Genomic DNA, 26,471 nt, shown 5'->3' with positions numbered 1-26,471 from the left:
TATAAAATATTGGTTGGTATTGTCGTTCTCTTTTCGACTCCAAGGTTGCATGTTCGACTCTTTTGTTGCATGTTGGATGCTTCCATCGAGTTGCGACCCCCCTTTGCAACATGTTCAACAGAGCCACTGGCTAAAAGAAATTCTATATATCGACATCGAAAAATTCCCATCGATTTATCGCACTCCATCGGTTCCATTCGATTATATCGATGGTGCCATCGATGGTTTTCCCATCTCTACACCGCACGTTCCCAAAAAAAGTACGATAGTGTGTGCATGCTATAATTTATTTTCCAATTTGTCGTCCAAAAAGTGCCGTATAAAAATGTTTTAAACTTCTCACTCACAAGTCCAGGCCATATGAGAAGAATAAATTTATCTAAAACCTACAACGAATTATTAAAAGCGAACAATTTTTGTATAAGAAATGAACGTTTTTTTTTCTACATATTTTAACCAGTGTCTCTTATTGTTGTAGTATTAGTGTGTATTCGCGTCCCTGTCCCTCTCCCGTATCAATTGAATCGCGAAATCCAGCATAAAGATGTGTGCTGCTCGGTAGTGAACGTTTTTGTTATAAAAAGCGTAAAATTAAATAAAACCCGAAAGGGGAAAGAAAACGAAAATTTAATTCGACAATCGTTGGAGAGACTTACAAATCAACTATTTAAGATTTGCTAAGGAATTTTGTTTTTTTTTTTTGGCTAGAGAAAAGCAAAATCAACCAAAAGTGAGTATATTTCAGGGTTGCCAAAGATGGAAATTTTAAATGCGTTTTGGGCCGCTTGACAACAAGCAAGTAAAAAGCAAAGCAACCGACGTTGTGTAGATGAGTGCTAAGGAGAGTGGGAGAAAGAAAGAGAGGGAGAGTGAAAAAGCGAGCAGCAAGAGGCCGGGACGCGGACGCCAAAGCTTATTGGGTGAATTGGTTGGGTTGTTGTGGGGGTGGGGATGGGGGTGATGTTGGTGGTTGTAGATTGTAGTGTGCGGCGATGCCAATGGGTAAATCGTTTAAGTTGTTTGCGGGGGGATTGCGGGTAATATGTAGTTTTCTTTTCTTTTTTTTTTCTGCTGTAAATAAATGTTGCAAGGAAGATGTTGAGATTTCTCTTGATCAGATCTTAGCCGTTGTGATTTATTTTATGATTAGTGCAAACTAAAAGAAAAAAGAAACTAGTTAATCTTTGCACAGAAATTATCAAATTCATTTGCCACTTGTTTATGTTGATCCTGTTTTTTTCCTTTGTATAGGCCAGCTGTTTCTCATTATGTCTATCTTATCTTTGCTTAAGCTTATATCAATTATTTTTCACGTTCCTTTTGCCAATATTGTTTGGTTAGCGGTTGTATTTTTGTATGTTTTTATAGCTTTTATGCAAATGATTAAAGTCGCCAAATTTATCAGGGGCTATAAGAGCAAGAAATAGTATAGTAAATTTCATGTTTAAGATCAACTTTTATATTATTGACAAGCCCCCTTTTCCCCACGTAGTTGAATTAGCTTTCTAGTATTTAAGGTACTGAATCATATACGTCGATAGTTAGCCAATCTGTTTAGTGGTATATCAGAAGACAAGAGAAGAATTAGGATTTAAATTGTCCGTGCATTTTGCCAGATTCTTGCCTAACTTTTTTCTGTTCATTTCTTTTATTCCATTATATTGTCATTAAATAATTCCTTCATCATTGTCTTTATTAAAACCTTTCTCAATCATCTTGCCTTGTTGTTTCCTTTGTTTTTAATTCTTAAACCCATTATCTACTTATTTCTTCATTTTCGTAACTCTCACATCAATGCATATATCAGGATCATCAATTGATTTACATTACACTTGCTTTGTCTCTTTCAGTGCAACCATCACCGTTACATTATTCCACAATGCGTCCACAGGCGCCCGGATCGCTGGCCGATCCCAATGAGGAAGAGTTACGCCTGGCTCCCTGGTATTGGGGACGCATTGATCGCGAGGAGGCCAAGATTATATTGCATGGCAAGCCCGACGGGAGTTTCCTGGTGCGCGATGCTCTTTCGAAGAAGGGAGAATACACATTGACCCTGATGAAAGATGGCAACGAGAAGCTGATTAAGATCTGCCACATGAACGGCAAATATGGATTTGTTGAGAAATATCTATTCAGTTCTGTGGTGGATATGATTAACTATTACAAGGCCAATTCTCTGATGATGTATAATAAAACGTTGGACATTACGTTAAGTAATCCCATTGTTCGCACATACGAGGAGGATGAATATCAACCGCAGGGCGATTTGCGTTTGCTTAGCAATGATTTTCGCCGTGTCTCGCAGCTATTGCAGCAGCAGGAACAAATGCTCGATCAAAAGAAGACATCGTTCAATGCCATTAGAGAGGAGCTACAGGAGAAGAAATTGCATCAGAATGTTTTTGGCAATGCCGAGAAAATGTTTCGTGATCAAATAAAGGTCATTGAATCGTTTATTAGGCAACCACCAGTGAATACAGCTGGAGCAGGAGGAGGACCAGCTGTTGGTAGCGGTGCTGGTGCCGCATCAGCAGCATCGTTATCATCATCGTGCACAACGAATAATGCCGCAACCCGCCAACAGGAGCAAGAACATCTACAGGAGAGTCTTGCCCAAGCCAATGCCCATCTCGATGAGTTGCATTCAAAAATGGAAAAACTGAATCATTATATCGAGAACAAAAAGGAAGATGAGCTGCTACTGGAGCGGCAAATCAATGCGGCCAAACCGGAGTTACAAATGCTTCAATTGCGCAAGGACAAATTCATTGAGTAAGTACTATATACACATAAAGAGACCCTAAAGACAGTCAGTCGGCAGTCGATAGGCCAGACAATTGACGTCACTTAATGAATTTTTAAGTACTATCGCTATCGAGAGTATTACGAACCGAGAAAAGAGGGGATTGGTAGCGGCGGCGGGTCAATCACTCGCTCATATCATGCTTGCAGTTTTTTTTTGTTTCTTTTCCGCTACGAAATCAAGGAATTTTAATGCATAAATGTTATGGCACATTTTACACGCGGTTGGCCAAAGCTAAAAACCGTCGGCAGTTCGTCTAAGCCGTCGATACCGATAATTCTCAAATAATACTTCGACTGGCTCTTATATATTTTCGTCTTGGTTTCGGATTTGGGGCAAATTGGCTACGCCATAACTCCGCATTTTACTCCAATTTGGCCTACGTGTCTGAATGGCATGGTTAAGTCGAAGTAACTTCCGAAGACCCGACCCTGTTTTCCATATTCCAAATTGGTGGGGGGTATTCATAATTTGTACCTACCTTACCTGATAAGTAACCTCCATTGGAGTCGAGGCAAATGAACTGAATATACCTCTATATCTTTTATAATACCAAAGTATAATATAGTACAAAAATATATCCTTATCAGTGTAACGGTGCTCTGATTGTGATTTCTATTTCGAAAGAAAGTCTTTTATTGTATGCATATAAATATATCGCAATAGATTATACTTTAGCTTACTTAGATTATACAAAATTTGTGATAGAATGAAACTGTTTTTTTCATTTTAAGGTTTGGCCAAAATAGAGCGTAATAAACACGAAATTTCATAGAAGAAACAGCACAATATTTAGTATGCATTAAAGCTTGGCATAATTGAAATAGTAACGCCCTTAATGGATATTCATTCATTGAATGAATAGGTGTAGGCCAGCTTAAATGAATGATTGTACTTTGGGTTAGATGAGAATGAGTTTGGCACCAAAATCTCAGTTTGAGTCTCAAAAATATAAACAAATTCCTAGTTAATTGCAATGAAACATATAAATTCGGCTCTTTTAGCACTCACATTCATTTCACTTAATTAGTTTAGTTGATTAAAGTGTGTATAAATTTACTTGGGATAGACTTGAGCTTGAGCTCTTAAAAGGTTAATTGTAATTAGATAAGTCAGCAACGTTTATTAACATGGTTTGTGTAACACTTACACTTTATCTTTATCGCCAGATTAAGTTATAATACATATACGAAATAAATTGTAGGTAAAAGTAATATAAAATGTCAATATGTTAAACGATTTGTCTACAAAACATAATCACACCCTTCACCTCCCGGCTGAATGTGTGTGTGTTTATTAAGTATTTCCGTTTAAAAAAAAAAATATCTTGATCTTATCAGAGATTATTGTTTTTTCCATTAGGAAAACTTGTTTGCTTCTTTAGATATATCTCTCTAATTACAACTTTAAACAATTTTTGTCATAGTAATGTCATAAAATATCGCTTAGTAACAAGCTCCTGAAATTTTTGTACCCCTGCACACCCCCCGATCTCCTAGTCTGTGACAGTGTCTCCTAACTGGCTAGGTTGCCTATTTAAGGTTTCTATGATTTTAGCGCGGACTGTCCCACAGGCAAAAAAAAAAAGAAAAAAGCAGAGGCAGAGGCACTTTCGGTTAGATAAGACGCTATCGTTATCAGGTAAACGTTCGGAGCATTATCTGTTTGCCGAGTGCTTAATATTTTTTTTCTTTTTTCATTTTCGCAAACCTTTTTTCATTTCTTTTTTTTTTTGTATTTTGTTCTGTTGAGCTGTTTAAATTCTTTATTTTAATTAAAGATTAAGTGGGACTCCATCTTGGGCAAACAGAAGACAGTTAACCATGTCCACACACACACACACACTTGAATGCCCCTTACTGGCTCTCCACACACCGTCACTAGCGTCATAGAGAATTATTAGAGCCATAGGTCACGATTAGAAACGGCATTAGGTTCAGAAGGGGGCAGATAACAATGGGCGAAACAGGGGGTGGATGGTGAAGGGGGTCGTCAAAATGTGCTAGCAGCTCGATGGCAAGGCCTTGTCGATAAGACGGAACAGACATGCTTGATTGTGGTGAGGAGGTAGATGATAGTAAGCATTAAAGGGGATGGAGAGGGGAAATAAAGAGAGGAGAGAGAAGTTTGGGTGGGCCACCCTTTATCTATGAATGGCGAATGGAATATATTTATATATATATATTTAAGTACATATGTATATATATTTCTTTTTTTTTTTTTTTTACTGCCCCCTCGATTCGCAATCGTAAAGATGATATCATTTTCTTTTGGACTGTGGCGATAAGTTGATAGTCTTTCTTCTAGTACTTACCCTACTTACGTACTCCTCCTCCCCATAGTCATCATAATGAGTATCATCATCATCATCATCATCAGGCCACCTTTAGCGGCTTCCGTTGCACACAAAGAGCGAGTTGCTTTTTGGATGTGAATCATGAATTGAGTGATATGAGGCTAGGCTAGGCACCTGCCCGCCCCGATCATGATGAAAATAAATACAAGGTCTAGCCAGGCGTAGACAGCACGGCGGCAACATCACGTAGTTCGTTGGTCGTTGGTCGAGACTCCGACGTACTTTCATTTCACATGCAGTTGAAAATCAGAATCGCAATCATAATAATCCATCCTAGCCTAACTGCAATCAATATTGTATTAGTTTATATTTAAACCTTAAAGGTAACACAAGTTTGACGCCTTCTAAAGTTTAATATTAGCTTACATTTAATGTAAATGTCAGCCAAAGTCTCAAGCGAGTCTAGATTATAATATTAATATTATATATCTCTCTTATTTCTTTTCTTGCACAGGCGCCTGAAAACTCACAATCTCACAGTGGATGATATGAATGCAATTCTTGAGATGGGCTTCGATAAGTGGCGGCAACATTACGAACTGGTCTCGAATCAACCACATCGCAACGAGTCCTTGTGGTTCCTCAACGATGCCAAGCGACGTGATGCAGAGGAACTGCTCAAAGGTGCACCGACGGGCACATTTCTGATACGTGCCCGCGATGCTGGTCATTTCGCTCTGTCGATTGTATGCAAGGGTAGTGTACATCATTGCATCATCTATGAGACGGAAAGTGGTTTTGGTTTTGCAGCCCCGTACAATATATATCCAACCCTAACGAAACTAGTTGATCACTATGCCTCGAACTCTCTGGAAGAGCACAATGACACATTGACCACCACGTTGCGTATTCCGGTAATGCATTGGGATCAAAACAAACAGCATATATTAGAGGAGATGCAAGAAGAGGTGGACTGCGTCTTGGATGCCGATCAACCTGATGGTGCTGCTGCCTCTATGATGCCTCCGCCACAATCGCAAGCCGCAAGTGCTCCCATCCCAACGACAAGGGTTCGTGATCATTATCAGCATCAGGATACAGTGGATGGTGGCGATGGTGCAACGGAAACGCCAACGTCCACCACTTCTCCTTCAAATTTTAGTGTTTCGCAATAGGCAGCTAGGAACAGAGAAAGAAAGAGAGACAGCGAGAGGGAGAGAACTTAAACTCTCGTGTCGGCTTCTTCTTTAATCTCCAGTCTTCAACATAAACAAACAAAAATGAAACAAAACAAAAAATTGTAACCCTCAGGCTAGCTAGCTAGAGATGTAGCCCCTCCCTATGGGAACCATTGCTCCAAAAAGCTCTTATCTCTCTAAACTATCCATATACTATATATATACTATATATACTGATTATATATATGTATAAATATTTTTGTGTGTGATGGCGGCAGTTCAACTGCCACCCGCTCGAAACAGAAACAAGTAAATTTTGGTGATCATGTTGTTAGAAGCGTGTTGTCAGGTAAATTGTCTCCGATTTAATAGGAATCGCAGTGTTTTTATATATATTTATATATATATCCAATATATTTGTTTTTGTAATACTGCATTTTGCGTGATAATTGATAAGTGGAAGCTATCTAGATTTCAAGTATATCCTTACCATATACCCCCCAATTATGTTTATATATAGATATATTTATGTGTATATATACATATATCTATATATTTTTTTTATATATATGCATGAATAACAAAAAAGGTTCTGTCCATCACGCTGTGCGTTGAGAAATTTGGTTGGCAAGGGAGGAGAAATATGATGAAAGAGAAAACAAAAGAATAAGAAGTTTGTCGTGTTCGTGTATATATATATATATATATATATATATATACTATTGCAAACGGGCTCTCTGACTCTGTAATTTCAAAAAGGAAAAAAAAAGCTTAATATGCAGATAAAGGGTTTTGATAGCCATATTGTGTGCTCCACACACGCATCCCCCCATTTCTCCCCTTGCTCTAATATTTGTTGTTATATTATAATTGATTTGGTGTAGTTTTTAAGTAAAAAACAAACAAAATACGATGTGATCAGTTGATTGTTGCTAAATAGTAATTTTCTCCATACGTACATATATATATATACCCTTTTTTGTAAATGCTTTATACGTTTTTTTTTTTTTATAAAACTTAAAATAAATTTAATTTCAAGAGAACTTCACATAAATACACACAAACACCCACACACCTAGACACTCACACTCTCACTCCTACACATCAGCAACAAAAACAAAACAAAACAAAAGTGCAATCGAAAACTGTTTAAAAAGAAAAAGGAAAGGAAAACACAATTAACCTTTTACATTTGTTAATTTTATACAATTTTAAAGAAAAACAGGAAAATGTTGTTAACCAAAAACAAAAAAACAAAACAACAAAGTGCTGCAATAGGCAAAAAAAAAAATTGCTAAGTGTCTCTTTTTTGAAAGCTAAAAAACATTGATATATAAACCCCACCTGCTGCAATACTCTTTCCAAAAAATTAATTACAATTGGGCGAAATCAATATAAAATTTAAAAATGTTTATAATTTGTGTAATTTTGTGCTTGTTATATTAATATTTGCAACCTGCTGGAAAGAGTATAAATGACTCGGCTAGCCGAATGTTCAAATACCTTTCTCTAGAATCTTGCGCTTCCTGTTACATACAACACACTTGCACACACACATACACACACAAACATACATACACACACACACACAGAATAAGCGTCTTCGTGTTTTTTTTATTAATTATATTTTTAATTATATACATAGGTATCAATATACGTATAAATACGATACTTTAATTTAATTTATTTAATTTGTAATTTGTTCTTTGTAATTATATATTTTATTTGCTTAAATTCTATGAGATTTCGGCGGATCTCGTACGTTGTAGTATTTTATAAGTTTTAAACTTTAGTTTGTAAATTGCGTTTCAACAAACAAAACAAAACAAAAATAACAAAAAAAAAAGAAAAAAAATGAAAAAAACAAACAAAACAAAGGAATATAATATTATTTTGTATTTTTAAAGATGTGATGCTGATGACGAATGATGATTTTTGCCATACCTAAATGTTAGATGATGAAAAAACAAAACTTAAAATTAAAAAACAAAAAAAAAAACAAAAAAATTTAATGATAAAGATAAAACACACAAATGTGAAAATTTTTGTAATTTTTGGCTGCATTTCTGGCGCACGCCAAACAAAAGAAAAAACCATAAAAGAAAACGAATTGCAAATTTGTTGTATTTTTTTATATATCTATACGTATAGCATATATGTATGTATATACATACATATATATACTACTACAGTCTACAAATGTCTGTAGTATATTTGTAGATCATAAGCGCTAACAACAACAACAACAACAAGAAAAAAGAAAACAATTTTTTGTAGTAGTTTTAAAAAAGAAAAATCTAAAAGAAAATCATAAATTTGTATGTGTATTTGTATTCGTGTCTAAAAAAACATTTAAAAAAGAAAATAATGAAAGAAGAATGTTCGTCAATAACACTCATGAGAAGAAACTACAATAATAAAACAAAACAAAAAAAAAACAAAAAAATAAATAAATAAAAATAAACAGAAAAGAAAAAATTCACATATAAACAAAAAATGAACCCAAGTATATATAAATTTTTTGTTTAGTTGTATTTGAAGTTGGAGTAGGTTTTTATTTCGATTCCCATTTGGTTTCTGCTTTCAATGAACCGTTCCGATTCCGCTGACTGGGGCTAAAGCCGACTGCAAAGAGAATCACGCGTTGACCGCTTGCTGTGTGAGTGGTCAAGTCCGTGCGATACACGAGAACTGACCGTGCTTCTGGATAAGTAGGATTGCACCGCCCCAAACTGGACTCGGATCGTACCTCGAAATTGTGGCCCACTTCTATGTGGGCCGGTGTGATTTGTCGTCGAGTCCTATTGCAGTCCAACCGAATTGGTTGGAACTTGCATAATTGCTTTAGTCATCAAATTGTAACTACTCCTAAGCAGTCCAACTTTCAGAGATACATTGGATGTTTTTTGTTTTTGCCCATGAGTCATATATCGCAAAGCTGACAAAACGAAAAAGTGGACACTGATTTGATTCTCAGATTCAAGCGCTTCTCCCCTTTGTTTTTTTTTTTTTTTTTTTTTTTATGTTTGTCTCCAAAAATAGAATTAAACCAGCTCATAGTAGGAATTTGATGACTTAAATAAAACGCAAACCTCTATGCGCTTTGATTATTTGCATTCTCTTTGTGGTAAGAGTTACTGGATCTCTCGCAAACAGATTTATTTATTGCCCCTGATTTATCAGTTGGTAGCCGGAAAGGATATTTGCGAAGTATTATTAAGGAAACATTGCATAGCACTAGATTTTTACTAAATTTTTCAAAACGATGACTTTAATATTTCCAACGTCATTTAGTACTATCTCCCTTGATGTCTGGTTTTGAAGTCTAAAGGGGGTAGAAGTTGGATTGGCTTCCCATTCATATTTATTCTTGTCTGGGCTATAATACAGTCATATTTTCACTGGGGATTATCTTAATTGTACAGCTAATTTGATAGCATGTTTAATCTAGATGTCGTAATCACTTTAAAGTTATATTAAAGAAAAAATTGTATGAGATTTCATATCAATTTTTTTGATTTTCTTAATCTCTTCGATTGAAAAGTAGTTCGAGATACAATATATATTATTTAAAGTATATATTAAATATTGTTTTTGTGACCTATTTTATGAATGACCTTTGTAGCACTCAAAGTTTATTGCAAGTTCATTGCAAGCACCTGTAATTCCCAACTGGTTTTAGTCTTGAAAAAAGTTAATATGTTGGTTCTTGAAATAGATATAAGAATCTGAATATTGATTGTTTCGATCTGATTATTAAGTTGATCATATCCCTTAATTAAAACAGTATGACTCTAAAGCTAAAATTGAAAAAAAGAAGGACAAGAAAACACGTGACTTATTATTTTTGAGAGCGAAGCAAAGCTTAAAGCGAGCAGTCGTTAAGTAACAATTTCTTTTCGTATAGCTTTATTACTATGGACTTCCAATAACATTGCAGGAAACTCAACAATGAACATTGTGCAGTAGATGACATAACGCGTATTTTGTCCAGAGCATTGGCCCTTTTCTTCCAGAGAAACAAATGATTTAGATTACTTGCATTCAGAAGCAGAGATATTCTTTGTCAGATCTTTGGTAAGTCGCAAAAAATTACTAAGTATGACATGTCCAGTTATTGACCAGTAGGATGATGGTCAAAATGGATTTTCCATCATCTTGGAATTCCATATTTTGTGGCAAATTCTCCATTTATGTTATTTAACCTCCTAAGAAGTTCCTGTAATTGATCAAAGCTTTCAATATTGGTGGATCTGTCCAACGTGTTTTTAGCCCATGGCTTTGAAAATCTTCCACTTTAAAATGTGAACTAAATTTATTTGTTACCATTAAGTGAATCGAGTTGAAAATAAGCGATTTAAAACAAGATTTTTAAGAATAAATCAGCGAGCCTAAAAGTATGCACATTATTAGTGCGTAAAAAGTTAACGGATTTAAATAAACTTTTTCAAGCTAAATACATATTTTAATTCGTTATGGTTAGTAAGAGTATAAAACTAAGTAGCTTTAAATTATATTATGGCACTTTGTTTAAAAAAAATTATGCATTTCAGTAAACATAGATAAAAATTGTTGAAAACTCATCTTTATTATATGTAGATACGAATCCCCAAATGAAGTGTAGGCCAATGCAAGCGAGTAGACAAAGATTGTTTTGTTTCGTTGTGTGACATTTGTTTGCTTTTAATTATTCATGCGCCATTGCCGCACACATAGTAAAGAGAGTTCCGTAGAATAGGAAAAAAAACAAAAACATGGAACGTGCTTCCACACCGAGTAGTGTGTTTAGCTTTGTTTGGTCGGTCTCTGAATTCTGGCGGGGGGTCGTCGTCGTCGTCGTCGTCATTAGAAAAGAAATAGAAATCACACACATGTGGGGCTGTTTGGACGATGCCGGCTAGAAATGCGCAAGATGCTGACAGGGCGCGCCGCCAAATAACTGCGCAGTTTTCTTCAACCAGCAATGTTTATTTGTCGTCTTAAACACTATGTATATGTACATATATTCCTATAAAACTATGTATACACACACATGGCTACTAAATATATATTTTATTTGTTTGAATAATGTGTATTATAGGCCATGGGATGCCGGCCGGCGGGTTTTTTTCCAGTTGTTCTCTCTTTTTTTTGGTTCAATAAACTGCCAAAATATAAATTTGCAATCGGTGAGCTCGCCAAGGTGAAGTGGATAGAATCCCCCACGCGCGTCTGATGAAAGTGATAAAGAGTTTGTCGACAGTTCCACATGTTTGATCAAGGTTCCCTTACCCCATAGATAAATCTACTTTGCTATCAATTTAATATTTTCAAAAGGTCATTGATAATATATTTTTTTTTTATTATGGCTAAAAAATATTCTTAAGACTTATAGAAAACAAATTTCTAGTCAATATGACTCATGGCTTGAAAGAATTGCTCTTATGCACTAAAATGTTCTTAGGTGAGGGATTCGAAAATGAGTATGAATTAAAATTATAAGATCATTCAACAATATCTAGAGACTTGAAAAAAACAACTAAGTTGATAATGAAATGAAATGGACTTGGGGGCTTTTTTTTTTTTGGTGTTTTTGGCAGTTGCTGCTTGGAATCTAAGCTTGATTTTGATGATGATGCGCGATGTTTACAACTCCAGTTGGAATTGTTCTTGATCCTCGATTTTCAGAGATTGCTGTGTCTTCTTCACCAGCTCCGTTGGCACAGGTACACATTTGCGGAAGGGAGTACGAGGAGTTCCACGCATCAAGCAGCTGGGAATATTGCTTGGTGGCGTTTGGCTCAAAGGTGATCCACGTAGATTCTTCATGAAGGCCCGTTCGTAGATCAATTTAGTACCTGATGAAAGAGAGGGAGGAAGGAAAAGATTGTCATTAGCATTGCATCAGACTAGACACAGACCTCAATATGTCTGTAGGTACATATGCACGAGTGATAAGCCAATGAATAACTTTTGCGATAATGACTCATGGCCATGTGCGCTGCTGTTATCACAAAAATACATTCTTGGCTGATTCACTTAAGAGAAATTGTTTCATCAGCTTACCTCCTGGTGTTGTGGAGTACAAAGTGCCTCCAGGTGTTGATGAGTAAACTTCTGGCATTTGTATGGGATCTGAGATGACAATTTTTTTGGTTTTAGCCATGGCCATCATGGGCATGGCATGGCTAACAGCCTGACGAGCAGTTGGGGATGCAGACATCTTTTTTACTTTTTGAATTGAGTTTGACTTTGAAATTATTCCGTTACTTCGTAACACGTTCTCTATTGCAATCGTTGTACGATTATTTACTTAGTTAACACACAAATTGCGTAGTTGGCTATTGCTCCACTTCGTCCCTTGTCTATCTTTCGGCTATATAACCGCTTTGTTTGCTGTCCGCTTGGCGAATGATATTGAATTTTCGTATTGCGCTGCTATTTATACTTCTTTCACCCGAACGCCAGCTAGCTCGACTTCTCTCTCACCCACTCTCTCTCTGTCTTTCGCCAAGAACTCACTCTCTCTCGGTTGTAGTATTTCCCTCCCCCACTGTTTCTTGAATTCTCTCAGTGGCCTGATGTGTTTTGAATTTCTGCGTAGTTTACCGCCTATGACAAACTGGGCATTTCTGATACCCTGTAAGCTAGTATATATAAATATGGGAATACATATGCCTCTATTTAGTATATACACTAAGCATAGTCAGATTAAGAACTGCCAAAGATCCTTTACAGTGTCCTTAAATTGTAATGACGGGATACATTTATAATCAATATAAGTAACTTAAGTTTAAAAGTTTATAAACTTTGTTGTCACTTGGGAAAACATCTTTGAATACATATTATTGGACTTTTATTCAAATAGTTTATAAGAAAAATATATAGTAGAGCGATCCCTAACCTAATACCTCGCATTGTATATACCTAGGTATGTGTATTTACTTGATAAGCATCAATAAACAAGTCTAAGTACCTAGACTAAAAATTGCATAACGTCTAGAATCTTACAGGTTTCGTTTATACATAAATTCACAATCACAAAACAAAATAAAAAATACAAGCTAACATATTTGGCTTCGGTTTCATATAGAAAATGGAAATATAGAAAATGTTTCCATAAATGAGAATGGATTATCCAATCAATACAGGGTATCTCAGAGACGGCATTGCCAAAAATTACAAAATATTTGTTCTGCAGTTGTTTTTGCCATTGCATAGCCAACCTAGACGGTTCTAGAGAGGATGAGGGGGGCTTTCCGGCAATATGCGCCGTGAGAGTGAGAGGAGAGAAGAGGGTTGGAGGCCTTGAGCTAACCCAGAGCCAGTTGTTGTTATTTGTTTATCTTGTGTCGTGTTTTGTTATTGTTTAATACCCATATTATTATTGGTAAACAGACTAAGTTAGTAAGAAAATTTAAAAACGAAACATACACAAACAAACAATCAATTGATGCAATCGATTCTTAAAATTTGCTAATGATAACGTGATCAATGGAATTCATATTCATAGTCTGATGAGTCAGGTATGTTTAAAAGGCCACATAGACAAGGGGAATAACGATGTATCAGAAGAAGTCTGAAAGATTGAAGCGAAACAAAGGTAACAGCAATCGCATGATGTTGTATGAAAATGGGTGATGAAAGTTTTTGACACTGAAATTACGTTAACTACATAAATTTGGGTGTGCAAAGGAAACCCTTTATTTTTATTTAGAATTAATTAAAAAACATTAGTTCTGTTGTTTTATGAGATAGTTTATCAAAAGTTTCTAAATATATTCTTATGTCGTTTGTTCGAATCGCATTTTCGTCACCACGGAAATTAGTTTAACACTAACGTTTGACGTCCCAATTGTTATTCTCAGTGTATAATTGGTCGGATAAAGTCAATATACTTATTTATGTATAATTAGCATAATGGCACGTTGCCGGCTCCGATCACTGACGTATGTTTTGAGGATTTCGGTTCGAGTATAAGTATATACATATGTATATGTTTGTGTGGGAATCGGCACGAGCGGCCGATTTAGCATGCGGGGGCGGAAGCCGGCACGGGGACGGCTATTGACGACGACAATTTTCATTTCATTTTTAATGCTTGGAAGAGCATGTAAATGCGTTTTCTTCGTCTTTTCTGCGAAGCTGTTTACGTTGGCACCTTTATGCTTCGACGTAATTTGCTTTTTGGCACCCCACCGCCATCCACTGAGGGCATGTAAACGGCGCCACGTGTTGATCTAAACCTACCTATATACCTTTGGCAAGAACAATATGTGGGACACAATGGCAAAATAGAGATCGCCCACTATTGAACCAATGGGATTTATATATAATACACAAGGTCAGTATTAACGGAACCACGTGCTATAATTTATGTTAAACATAGAATTTGCTAAAATTTTGTGGAAGATTTTTGTGTGGGGCCAGAGGAAGAAGAAAAAGATTATATGCTAAGTGCGAGTGACCCAAATCTATCAATTTGTTTAAATGGGGTGGCCCCAACGAAATCTATGCTTAAGTTGGTGGTGACCCCGAACAACAAAAAAAACTGTAAACAAAAGACGAGGCACAGGGCGCACGGTAATATTTTTTTTGCCGTGTCATCAAGCACGTAGCCCAAAAAGAAAACCTGCCCTACGTGCGGGTGCCGGTGCCGGCCTATGCTCTAGAGATTCTCAGCCACTCCATATCTCTCTTTCTCTCTATCTCATTCTTTTTTCCATTAGGGCTTATCAACCCTCTGTCACCATAAACCAGTTTTGGATTTCAGTTTCGCTTTTTATTTGTACCTGCGCACTAGGAGAAGTGCAGATGATGGAGAGGACCGTTCCATTGCCTATTGCGTTGCAGTCAAAATAAGAAAGAAAGGAAAATGCGTCTTCAGATATTTTGTTGTCTAAACCCGGCAAAAATAAAGAGGGTGACCAAGAGGAATAGAAGAGGCTGAGAGCATTTTGAAAACATGATATATATTTTCCTTATAATTTCGTGGTGGCTGATGAAATTGTCAGTCCGGTTACGTGCTCCGACATAGGGTTCCTAATATATTTAGATTTTATTTTTTCTCTATTCAAATAACATGATAGTTGTGAATGAAACGCAAATTCAGTTTGTTTACACAGATCGAGGCAAACAATATAAATATCGAATGGTATAACGACTTGTGTATACTGTGTCTTTTTGCAAAAGTTGAATTTACTTTTTTATCTGTAAGATATTTACTTATGCTTAAATAGTCACGGCTATTGGAAATGTTTTTGATACGTAAAAACTAAACTTTTATAATTTTCGAAATCAAGATTGACTAAATATGTACTTCAATATTGTACTCTCCAAAAATTTAACAACCAACATCTCTTACTTACCCCTACTACCTTTTGTTTCGTTGATTTTTACAAATTTAATCTTTCTAATTATTAAAAAAAATCCCAAGTAATTATAATAAATTTATTTATGTTTTATTTTTTAATTTCGATTATCCTAAAAGGTTCTAAAACAATCTAAAACAATTAACAAATTTTAAATTTAGTTTATTTGATATTATATAATGGGAGCGGTAGAGAGATATTTGAAATTTCAATAAATTTCATTAAAAAGCAAACCCCTTATAATATTTATATGAAAGAGAGTATTAATAAAATCAAGTTAATTTAGAAATATATTTGTAATTTATACAATTCATTATTTAATTTAAATCTGCACAAGAGTCACATTTTAAGTCTCATATGTATACTCTATCAATTGCCTTGTCTCGAGTGACGTGTCGATGACCCACATACGAGAGAGCGACCAAAAAATAAGAAAACCGAAACAAAATAATCATTTGACTTTGTTTATGCAAAAGAGATGAAAAACAAAACAGAAACAGAAAAATTGTTTGCCTAAAATACGAATATCAATAAATCTTGAGATTCTTAAATATTCATAGTCCACATGATTTTGAAAATATATCATTTCTGTATTCAGTATCTTAAAATGTATTTACTGATGTAATCCAAAGTTCGAGTCTGCAATAATCGAAGCCGAGACAGCTTGACGCTCTAGATTTCATTTTTTACACGTCTCTGGGATTGTAAGGGGGAGTTCAATAGCCTGATAAGGTTTTTAGACAGACAATTTCTTTATTTTATATACATGTATGTATGTACGTTTCGGCTTAGTCAATGAATAACATACATATATGTATATGTGTGTGGGGGGTGGGGGAGGGTTATTTAGCATACAGCATCTTTCACTTTCTGTCGTTGCTTGAATAAAGCATATGTGGAACTGGAAAAGATAATTTATTTAACGAACTTTCAGAACCTTCGCATCGATCAATGAACTATGTATATATAAAATAATCTTATTTCGAACACCTCAAATTGGATGGACGTAAGGACTACTGTCCCTCGTAGAACTTATCCAGCATTTGGTCATTGACATTAGCAAATTTCCAACGTTGCCGCGGATTGTTCTCTTGACAGTCGTTCGTGTATACCGAGCGTTCACTGTCGTCTACAAAGGCCTCCATACACCGATGTCCATTCTTGCCGTGAACTATCCATTGATGATTTCGATCGTAATACCAAAATTGATTGCCACCTTGGTTATGGCAATTCCACATCCATATGGTGGCATTCGGATGATTATCCTGAACATCCAGGCAATCGCCCTCCTCACCAAGACGCATTTCTCGGAAGGAGGTGAGTCCGAAATTCTGATTCGCCTGGGGAAAAGTGAGATTGGCGGCACATGAGTATAATCCCACGGCATTGTTAGAGGTCTGGCCCAGGCTGTCCAGGCAGAATAGTGGGTAAGCCACACTCTGTACGGCTCCTGAGGCGAATTTTGGTGGTTCAATTGGTGGGTATTTGATCAAAAAGTCTGGGGCTATCTCCTTCATATACCAATCAAAAGATTTACATTGTAAACGCTCTCGAATGGCCAGTTGTCGGCTTAGATCACCAGCATCGATTTTTTCATAGTTTTCCGGATCTCGAGTGTAAACATATTCCTTGTACTCATCCATCCAGACCTCGGCTACGCGTTTGTGATTCTGCAAGGAATGTACTCGACATTAGTTCTTGTTGAATCTAGTATCAAAGTACTAGGATTACCCTGGCCACAAAGTTGTAGTTTCTAGGATTTGGTCGTGCATCCATGGGACCACGGAATATGTGAGCAACTCTTGAACAGGGAACATCTAGTAGCATGCCGCCGCACATCCAAATCTTAAAGCTCAGCTCATACTGTTCACCACCCCAGATATCTAGCTCGTCATCGTAGCCACCCAGATCCCAGAAGAATTTAGTGTTTATTGCAAAGAGACCGCCCATCATGACTGGATTGCGGTACGGTAAAGATTTATCCAGAGAGTCCTCAGGCAAAACCGGCAATTGCTTATAATAGAAACGCCAATCGAAGCCTCCGCGTGAACCCTCTTGATGTCCGCCGGAATAGGCAAAGGTGCTATGTTCAATACTATCCACTATGGGGCAAGTTGATATTTTGGAATCAATTGCAATCGGTTCAAGCAATGGAGGAAGCTGTAAAAAACATGTGAACAAAACTTTTTGTTCTTTATTCTCTCTTTTTGTGCACTTTAAGATCTTACCCAATTGTAGTTGACTTCAATGTGAGAATCAAAAAAGACCAACACCTCACCAGTGGCCACCTTGGCTCCGGCTATCCGGGCTCCAATTAGTCCACGTCGCTCTGGATTTCGTACCACATGCACAAGTTGGGGAAAATGCAGGGATACATAGTCATCCAATTGTTGTTTCAGTACCTCCCAATCACTGCCATCGTCGACGAGAACGATTTGTTTTAGTAGTTCTGGCGGCGTACGATTTATAACGCTATAGATACTTCTCAGCAGGGTGTTAAAATGCTCGTTGTAGAATATAAAGATCACACTGGCCTGAGGCAACTTGGCAAGATACTTGCGGCTCTTGCATCTGTAAAACGAAATGGTAAAAGATTTAATGAGATTACATATTTCAGATTACTACTTACTCCTCTCTTCGAACGTCGGGCACTGAACGATTTATAGATATCCGATCGGATAGTAAGCCATTGAAACCATTCATTCTGTAAATCTTATCCTCCAGTTCCTTCTCTTGGGCATCAATGTGCGAAGGCTCACCATGTTCTCCCATGCCCGTACGTAATTTATCAGCTTCCATGGCAGCATAATCATGCCAATCCTTGCGCTCGCCTTCCGGTGTGGGTAACCTGAATTGTTTATCATCCACAACTTTTGCCTCTTCGATCTCTTCTCTGTACAAACTACGATCTTGGAATGGTGGTCGCGGAGCTTTTCGTGTGGGCTCAATTTTTGCAGCCCTAAAGCCTTGTGTTATGGGATCACCATTGGGATCCAGTTCCGCTTCCTCGTCGCTGGTTTCGGCAGGTCGCATTCGTTTCTCCACTATCATGGTGGTGACCAAGGAGATGAAGGCAATGGTGAGCAGGAGAAATATCACTTTGCGCACTAGACGCTTTACATAACGCTTTTTCAGGGCCATCGTGCCACCAACTGCATTGGCGAAGTCTGTTTTAGGAAATGCTGCCATTTCCGAATTCTATTCCACGTAGTTGAGGCAATTAGAAGGTAGTTTCGATTGGCGTGGCAAAGAAATCCATTAGTGTAATTAGCTGGCAAAGACAAGACATTATCGCATCGAGATAACGAAGAGAAGAGACAAATTTGATTTGGTGAATATTTAACATGCTTCTTCACTAACAATCAATATCATTGCCGTTTTTTTTTATTTGTTTGTCTGACGTGTAAAGAGATGCTTTAGTTGTAAACTCACCGGTAGTTGGTTGATATAGATTGACCTGTTGCAACTCAAAATAACACAAGTTTTAAATTAAGCGCGTCACGGTGGCGCCATCTACCTCTAGATATAAGCACTGACGTGGCGCCATCTATTGGATTTGAGTTTGAAATCGACAGTTGGTTGCTCCGATAACCGATAACAAATCGACGTTTTCTAACACTGACCCAATGAAACATCAGGTTCAGTGTTAGATAACGTTCATTTGCGAAAGATTTTCCATACATTAAGGTTGTGCATTTTGTAAATTTTAAGTAAATGTGCAGATTATTAAACTAATTACCTAATTGCCGAAACAAGTAGTTAATGGAGAAGCTAACGCCCATCTATTTGCAATGATTTTGCAGTCGTGTTTGGATTCTTCGTGCTCTTGCAGGGCGTGAAAAAATGTTACGTAATTTAATTTCCTCCTTTTGTCTTCCTTGCAGACCATGGCCAACACTCCAGCAACAACAAGCAGCGCAGGACCCGTCCTCCGTGGTCTGCATAATGCCACAATCAAGCGTAACCTGGCCGTGGCCCTCGGTTTGACTGCCATCGTGACTGTTGCCTTTAAAATCATCGTCAACGATCCCAAGAAGGCAGCCTATGCTGACTTCTATCAGTAAGCTACAGAAAGAACCAAATATAAGGCACCTTTTAAAAATCTCGTCTTATTTTAGGAAATACGATGCTAACAAATCCTTTGAGCGCATGAAGGCCGCTGGCCGTTTCCAGTCCTGCTAAGTGACTAAAGAAACTAGTATCTAGGGACTAGGGACATGGATAGTATAAGCCAAAAGATGTTGCTTTATTGAAAATTGAAATAGATTTCAAATAACCCCCCCGTCGAATTGTCTTGTTTGTTCTTGATCCTAAAACGTTTCTTTATTTACAAAACTTATCGAATTAAGGCACAAAACAAAACACACAAATTAAGTAAAACACATTTAAAATCTAATCGCAAAATCCTTGTAATCCAGCCGATTGAGATTGCTTTGACATCGCAGATCACAACGATCGATTTGGCATCCTGGTGGACCCTCACTCGATATCCAGGTTACCCTATAAGAGACACAAATAACATTCATTATTAAGTTTGTTTTTGATGTTCACAATACGATTTGTATCTTTTTGAAAATACTTTAGTAATCATTGTGAACGAAAGATATTTTTAGTTAGAATGGAATATGAAATTTGTATTTCCAGAGTCTATACATAGTGTAATTTTGTATGTCTTAAAACTTACATTTTTTCGACCTCCTCTTTAGGGCCCTGCATCTTGCCAACTATCGTGCCCTGTTTGCTATTTTTCACCCAGCCCGTGATCCCCAGTTTCGTGCATCTTTCGCGAGTATCTTTTGTAAAATTCAGGCCTGGTAAATTATATGAAATGAGTTCTTGTTAGGTGAAACAAAGCCAAGGACAAGTAACGAGCTACTTTATGGCAAAAATTATTTATAGCATTTAGCTCTCATAGCCTTGAGCTTGTGGCTCAAAAAAAAAAGAAAAAAACCTGCCCACCTTGTACATGACCAAACACCTCAAATTCCAGCGTAATCAATTGACGTATATCCGGTATACCCATTTCGATTAAATTTCTTATTGAATTTAACCAAAATGTCCACTTCTAATGGTTATGTAAATACTCTTTTTATGTTTTTTATGCGCAGAAAATTAGTTTGTTAAGGTTTCTTAATTACATCTAAAGGGCCTGGACTACCCAATACATTTTAACTGGAAGAGCTCACTAAATCGACTTATTTTTTTTTGTAAAGTTTTATTATATTTATATATTTTGTATTTTTTCGCGTATCCGAATTTGATTTTCAACAAACCGTCGCAAATTTTAAACTAAAATGCCAAGTTTCAACAAATTTGCGCTTTTGCTTGCCACACATATCAATTGCTTTCTATTTTGCGTTTTCGATTTTTCTTTTGCGTATTTATTTTAGCATTTTATTGTACTTTTTGTTCTTCTTATTTTTAAACACTAACAAGGGGGACGCAAAGCATCCGCTGGGGGTAATTATATTCGATCTGCGACTGCAATTGAATGCCCTACAAAGAAATTAGAATGCAATGACTTGAGAGAACTAAAAATTTTATCTTTCGATTGGTAGTAGATTCTATTGTCAATACTGCCAAAAACCTAAAAATTAAGCAAGATGAAATAGTACTTTTTAAAGATTCTAATATTGCCTAATATAACTAAAAGCCGTCTTACCCATTATCATTTGTTTTCGCTTTCAATGGCAAAAGCATTTAACAATGTGAAGAATGACAAGTTCATCGCTAAAGACTATGCGACATTTTTGTAATTTCACATTTGTGTATATATTCTTTCGATTGTCTGAAAGTGAAATTGAATTTCTATATATTATACAGTACCATACACCTATATATATAAATAACAATATGTTTTGTCTGGGTTATTTACTTATGACTGCTTAAAACATATACCCGTGTGCATTTTCATTTTTGCGGGGTTTTTTTGCCTTCATTCCTTGATTTTCTATTTTAATGGAAAGAATTAAATGGAAGTCTATATCAGTTGTTACATATACATATATGTGCTTTTAATAATTTATATTTTTTTACCGCACAGCAAACTCCACCGATCATCAAGTGAAATACACTGCGTATACGTTATATACCATGTATATTAATTAATGCACAACAAATAGGTTTAAGATTTGTCACAAAACATGAACAAAGTAAAACTCTAGTTTTGCTATAATTTTTTAATATTTACAATTTTGAAAAAAAAGTCAAACTAAAGTGAAATATCAAGCTAAGTGTTTTCAAAACTGACCTTTAATAGCAGTGTAGCCTTCCGGAGATAATTAAACTATCAAAATCTAAATAGAAAGAGTTTTGGAATTCAATTCGGAGCTTTTTTTGTTTTAAAATAAACAAAGATAATAATACTGTTACTCATACATTGGAAAAGGACACTTTATAACTTTGACAATGAAGATGAAATCGGTCCGATACCAGGACTTTCGGTCTTAGGAATCGAAATTATATATATTGGCTTCTCGTATCTATTTCTTGACATGAAAGTATATAATCATCAAACCATTCAATTTATCTAAAATTCAATTTAGTTCATAAAATGCCAAGAATAAAGTAAAGGAAACCCAACATTGAGCTCTTCGTTAAATGTGTTTATGTAAATACTAATATATTTATTATTTACAAAGATTTCTTTAATTCGCATATTAAGATTTAAATATACAAGGCTAAAATGTAGGCATGGGCTGACTGACACGCCCATGGCATGGGGTATATGCTTTCGTCACTAGTAACAAATATCGTTTGATTTTTTGTATATTGCCTTCGCTTTTTGCAAGATATTAAACTCACACACTTAAGTAAGCTCATTAAAGATGAAATTTGAAATTAAGTTTAGTTAACATTTTTAACATTAGTTTAACATCTAGACGTAGAAACGAAAATTAATGATAACAAACGAAAACAAATTCTCTACACAATCTGAGCCTGGGCATGGGCGTGTGGCTGTTTCTCGATGAGACTACTCTGTGCCTCCTTATCCTTTTCCGCATGCTTGACACTAAACGAGGCCTGATCCGTCTTAAGGTAATAATGTGGTGGCTGATTGGCTTTCTTGCGGCGTTCGCGTAGGAAATGAAGACGCGTATAACTAATTGGAATGTCAACACTCTCGGCTCCAGGACCTTCGGCATCGATGAAAACGCCACGCACCAGAATGGAGTTGGCACACTTGAAGGCGGCCAACATCAGGAAGGGAATGATGTGTGTCAGCCAAAAGCTCAATACGCGATTATCTAAATAAATTGTTTGGGGTTTAGTGACTTCTTACGTTTCCCTCTATCTCTCATTACCTGGATAGAGATAAACATCGAGCAAATTCCATATACCACGCCAGGCATTCACAGCTCCGAAAAAGCACATCAAATAGTAAATGTCACAAATGATTAGTTTCAAAATGCCATCGATTCTTCGGCAAACATAACGCATCAATGGTTGGATCACGAAAGTCACGAAAACAGTCAGATAGCCAATGAGCTGAAGGAGTATAAGATTGTTCTTGATGGCTTCTTCTTCTTGAGGGCGTCATCTTACTTACCAGTGATCCCCAAGCTGATTTTGCCTTGTTGGTGGGAAACAGAGTTAGATCAAATATGCCCCAAACACCGCGCCAGGCAATGACCACCAGACTGCCTATTACAAACACCGAGAAAAGTGTGTCCAGCACATAGAGACCAGGTTGATTGAAGCCCTTGGAGAAAGAAAAAGATATCAGATTCACGCCAAGATATCGATGTGCGTGTGAGTGCTTACCGGAATCTTAAACATTGTATCCACTTCAAAGAAATCACTTTTGTGATCCATGGTGACGGTGTAAGGTGCCGCACCAAGATTACGCAATGTTCGTGTGGCCACCAGAAAGAGCAGAGACACCACCGTGACCACCGAAATGATGGCCAGCGATTCAATGCTGGTCAGCCAATCGCAGAGCATCCAAGCCCCTCGCCACATATTGACACAGACAATGCCAAAGATGGCCGTATACAGGCGCGAGACGACATAGTAGGTAAGTCTTCGCTTATCCGGATGTATGTGATCCTTGAAAAAGTTCTGCGTAATGGTGAACACAAAATGGCCCAGGCCTCCGATCAGAAACGAGGCCAATGCGGATAAAGGCAGACTAGTGGGAAAGAGAAACACACCCATCAGTTCCCAGGTGCCGCGCCAATAGGCAATCACACAGGGAGCCACCAGGAGGCAGGAGATGAGCACATCGAGCAGCTCCAGCAGAAGCTCGTGCATATCTCGCCGTGGTGTGTCCGCCGAGTATTTCTCACTCTGGCTCGGCGCAAGGACATGGCCTTGGTGTGTTGTGTGTGGGTGGGTGGGATGGTGCAGGTGCTGCAGGTGATGGATATGAGGCTGATGCTGGTCCAATGCAGCAATGGGCAAGGGCGATGGGCCATGGCAATGAGATTTCTGTGATTTGCTGCTGCTGACAATTATCGGCGTCGGGGCCGCCGCCGCCGCTGTGGATTTGTCCGTAGTTAGCATATTTGATGGTTTGGACTAATTCAGATTTAATTGCTACTGATTCGCTCTCCGGATATGTCTGTTAGCTTGGGTCTCGACAAGAACCCCGAATGCTTCTCAACTGTTCAGCTGCGCGTCGAGACTGTTTTCGCAATGGTTTCGGTTTAGGCGGATCGCAAATGTTGACATTGTGTTTGACGTCTGTCCGTCTGTCCGTTCGCCCGCTCGTCCGTCCGTCCGTCCGTTCGTCCGGCTTGCTGGAGAGCTCTTCCCGCTGTCGATGCTCCTGCTTATTTAACGTTGCACCGTAGCCGCTGCACTGATAATAATCTGGCACTGATAATTGTTGTAGTTAAATGCCCCCAGTAATATAATCGTCTGTCCTTCGTCTGGGATTGTATAATATGCAAAATCCACAACGACCACTGACAACAAATGCCACCTTCCCTTTTCGGCCCTTCTCTCACCTTATCTCTGCCCTGCACTAAGCTGCTGCGGCGCCTGAAAATAAAAATCGAAGACAATTATTATTATCAGGTTCATCACTCGGTTTGAATCTTTGGCTTATCATTTAGGTTTTAGGTTTATGGTTTTTTTTTTATATATGGTTTTAGTATTATGGTAGGCACTGGAAAAATGTTTCCCTATTGCTATCTGGGAATGAAATCATCTGCCAAATTCTAGTATTCACCGGTTAATGATTAACTTTTAGATTGTTTAGAAATGTTTATTGTGCAAATTTCTATTACAACGCATTTACAACGCATTTAATTAATATACCTAATGGCTTCTTCTCATACACATTTTAGCGCAAAAGAGTTTAAACAAAAACTAATTTGGAATCATATTGAGGAAACTGGTTTGTAATATTAAATTGAATAGAATTCATACATAGTTGATGTGTTTTTAAAATATTCATCAGAACTGAAACCTTCTAAATAGATAGATAGAGAGCCAGACAAGTTTCCAAAAGTAATTAAATTAAATAATTCAAAACAATAATATAAGTGATCTTTGTTTAAGTATAGACTTTATAGTATGTTGATTTCATAGCAATATAGTTATAGATTAACGATCGTTTAGCATTATTAATTAATTAATTGATTTTTTATCGCTCAATTCTAACTTCAAATGAGAATGGATCTTTTTAATAACATTACAGACAAAAACCTGTAACTTTTAAATTAAACAATATATTTTAAGCTTGATTTTTCAAATTCCAAAGCATTACAGCATTATTTGCTTTAAGCATTTGTACTTAAAGTTTTATTATAAATACCATTTTTTAGTTAAGACTTTTAAATGACAAACTTATTGTTTGTGTTCAGATTTGTGTAGATTAATAGATAAAATTAATGGTTTAATCATTTAAGACGAATCTAGAAGAATGAAATATTTAAAATCGTAGTTCAAAATATTTCCATTTCCCTAATTCACAAAGACTCAAAAACAGTTGCTATGGATAATTGAGTAAAGCAATAAAATTGTTTAAATAAATTTCAAACTTCAAGAATATAAAAAAAAAGTCGTGTATATTATGTTGTTTTGGTCATATAAATGAAAGATAAGACTAGATTACCTCAACATTGACAATAGAGTTTTGATTGTTCTTGCTAAAAATCTGTCACATTTCTTATGAATCATTGATATACCTCAAGACTATGCCTATATGTACACTAATTTAGGGTTATCATGAGATTGGAACTGTTATTTCTGCCTGGCAATGTGACCGTTATATGGGCCGTATCACCTGAGCAGGGATTGTCACATTAATAGTCGTCAAACATATGACAATTGTCTGTTGAGGATGAGTGCCCCTATCCATATACATATACAAATGTATATGAGTGTATATATATTTATGAAAAAACGTGTAGATCTGCTCAAGTGCGGCTATGACTTATCTCAAGTACTTAATAGATTCAATTTAAGAATGCCCTCTAACAACAAGAGCTTTGATTTAAAGTAAAATGCTACCGAAATAAAAGCGAAAGTTATCCAGAGACTTGAACTTGTCATGGGCACAGGTCAGGGGCATGGCAAACAGTTGATCAACTAAAACATTTCAAAACAAAACGAAACGGAGCGACACAAAACGATGATGCAACAATTTAGTATTGCATCTTGGCATAAAAGATCCAAAGTGTGAGTTTCTTTTTTGCACTTTTCACTGAATTCAAATTAAACCAATAGAACTAAAACAGTCTGACTGTCTGTCAATTATGAATTGTCGCGTTCAAAAATAGCCCAGCGACGCTTTCGAACTAATTAGACAAAAAAAACAACCTACAGCAACGGCAGCAGGATGTTTCTGATTTGTCTTTGGTTTTGGTTTGTGCGATAATTAAACACACTAT

At 36.7% G+C, this 26,471-nt stretch overlaps 6 protein-coding genes across 6 annotated transcripts; 2 read left to right on the top strand and 4 right to left on the bottom strand.

Moving 5' to 3' along the window:
• Nucleotides 1-230: 230 nt before the first annotated feature.
• LOC6651829 (phosphatidylinositol 3-kinase regulatory subunit gamma) lies at nt 231-6,899 on the top strand. Its single transcript, XM_002074244.4, has 3 exons — nt 231-730; nt 1,851-2,775; nt 5,617-6,899. Coding segments are annotated over exons 1-3 (1,587 nt in total). The 5' UTR covers nt 231-729; the 3' UTR covers nt 6,278-6,899.
• Nucleotides 6,900-11,160: 4,261 nt separating this feature from the next.
• On the bottom strand, nt 11,161-12,664 carry LOC6637563 (eukaryotic translation initiation factor 4E-binding protein). The gene is made up of 2 exons (XM_002060686.4): nt 12,326-12,664; nt 11,161-12,117 (listed from the first exon to the last, which is right to left on the bottom strand). The coding sequence occupies exons 1-2, from the start codon at nt 12,480-12,482 to the stop codon at nt 11,906-11,908; spliced, it is 369 nt and encodes a 122-aa protein (XP_002060722.2). The 5' UTR covers nt 12,483-12,664; the 3' UTR covers nt 11,161-11,905.
• A 3,754-nt stretch (nt 12,665-16,418) lies between these two features.
• LOC6651825 (N-acetylgalactosaminyltransferase 4) lies at nt 16,419-18,901 on the bottom strand. The gene is made up of 4 exons (XM_002074242.4): nt 18,260-18,901; nt 17,859-18,201; nt 17,362-17,790; nt 16,419-17,300 (listed from the first exon to the last, which is right to left on the bottom strand). The coding sequence occupies exons 1-4, from the start codon at nt 18,817-18,819 to the stop codon at nt 16,644-16,646; spliced, it is 1,989 nt and encodes a 662-aa protein (XP_002074278.3). The 5' UTR covers nt 18,820-18,901; the 3' UTR covers nt 16,419-16,643.
• A 350-nt stretch (nt 18,902-19,251) lies between these two features.
• Nucleotides 19,252-19,919, top strand: LOC6651790 (cytochrome c oxidase subunit 6C-1). Its single transcript, XM_047010558.1, has 3 exons — nt 19,252-19,317; nt 19,515-19,690; nt 19,749-19,919. The coding sequence occupies exons 2-3, from the start codon at nt 19,518-19,520 to the stop codon at nt 19,810-19,812; spliced, it is 237 nt and encodes a 78-aa protein (XP_046866514.1). The 5' UTR covers nt 19,252-19,317; nt 19,515-19,517; the 3' UTR covers nt 19,813-19,919.
• Nucleotides 19,920-19,927: 8 nt separating this feature from the next.
• LOC6651768 (acylphosphatase-2) lies at nt 19,928-20,896 on the bottom strand. The gene is made up of 3 exons (XM_002074240.4): nt 20,590-20,896; nt 20,315-20,441; nt 19,928-20,130 (listed from the first exon to the last, which is right to left on the bottom strand). Exons 1-3 carry the CDS (start codon nt 20,651-20,653, stop codon nt 20,016-20,018), a joined length of 306 nt encoding a protein of 101 aa, XP_002074276.1. The 5' UTR covers nt 20,654-20,896; the 3' UTR covers nt 19,928-20,015.
• Nucleotides 20,897-22,220: 1,324 nt separating this feature from the next.
• On the bottom strand, nt 22,221-24,577 carry LOC6651766. Its single transcript, XM_002074239.3, has 4 exons — nt 23,395-24,577; nt 23,180-23,332; nt 22,935-23,118; nt 22,221-22,877 (listed from the first exon to the last, which is right to left on the bottom strand). The coding sequence occupies exons 1-4, from the start codon at nt 24,133-24,135 to the stop codon at nt 22,555-22,557; spliced, it is 1,401 nt and encodes a 466-aa protein (XP_002074275.2). The 5' UTR covers nt 24,136-24,577; the 3' UTR covers nt 22,221-22,554.
• Nucleotides 24,578-26,471: the final 1,894 nt, after the last annotated feature.

Source organism: Drosophila willistoni, assembly GCF_018902025.1.
Source record: "Drosophila willistoni isolate 14030-0811.24 chromosome 2R unlocalized genomic scaffold, UCI_dwil_1.1 Seg167, whole genome shotgun sequence".
In the NCBI taxonomy this organism is placed as follows: Eukaryota; Metazoa; Arthropoda; class Insecta; order Diptera; family Drosophilidae; genus Drosophila; species Drosophila willistoni.
This window is presented reverse-complemented; position numbering and strand designations above follow the sequence as displayed.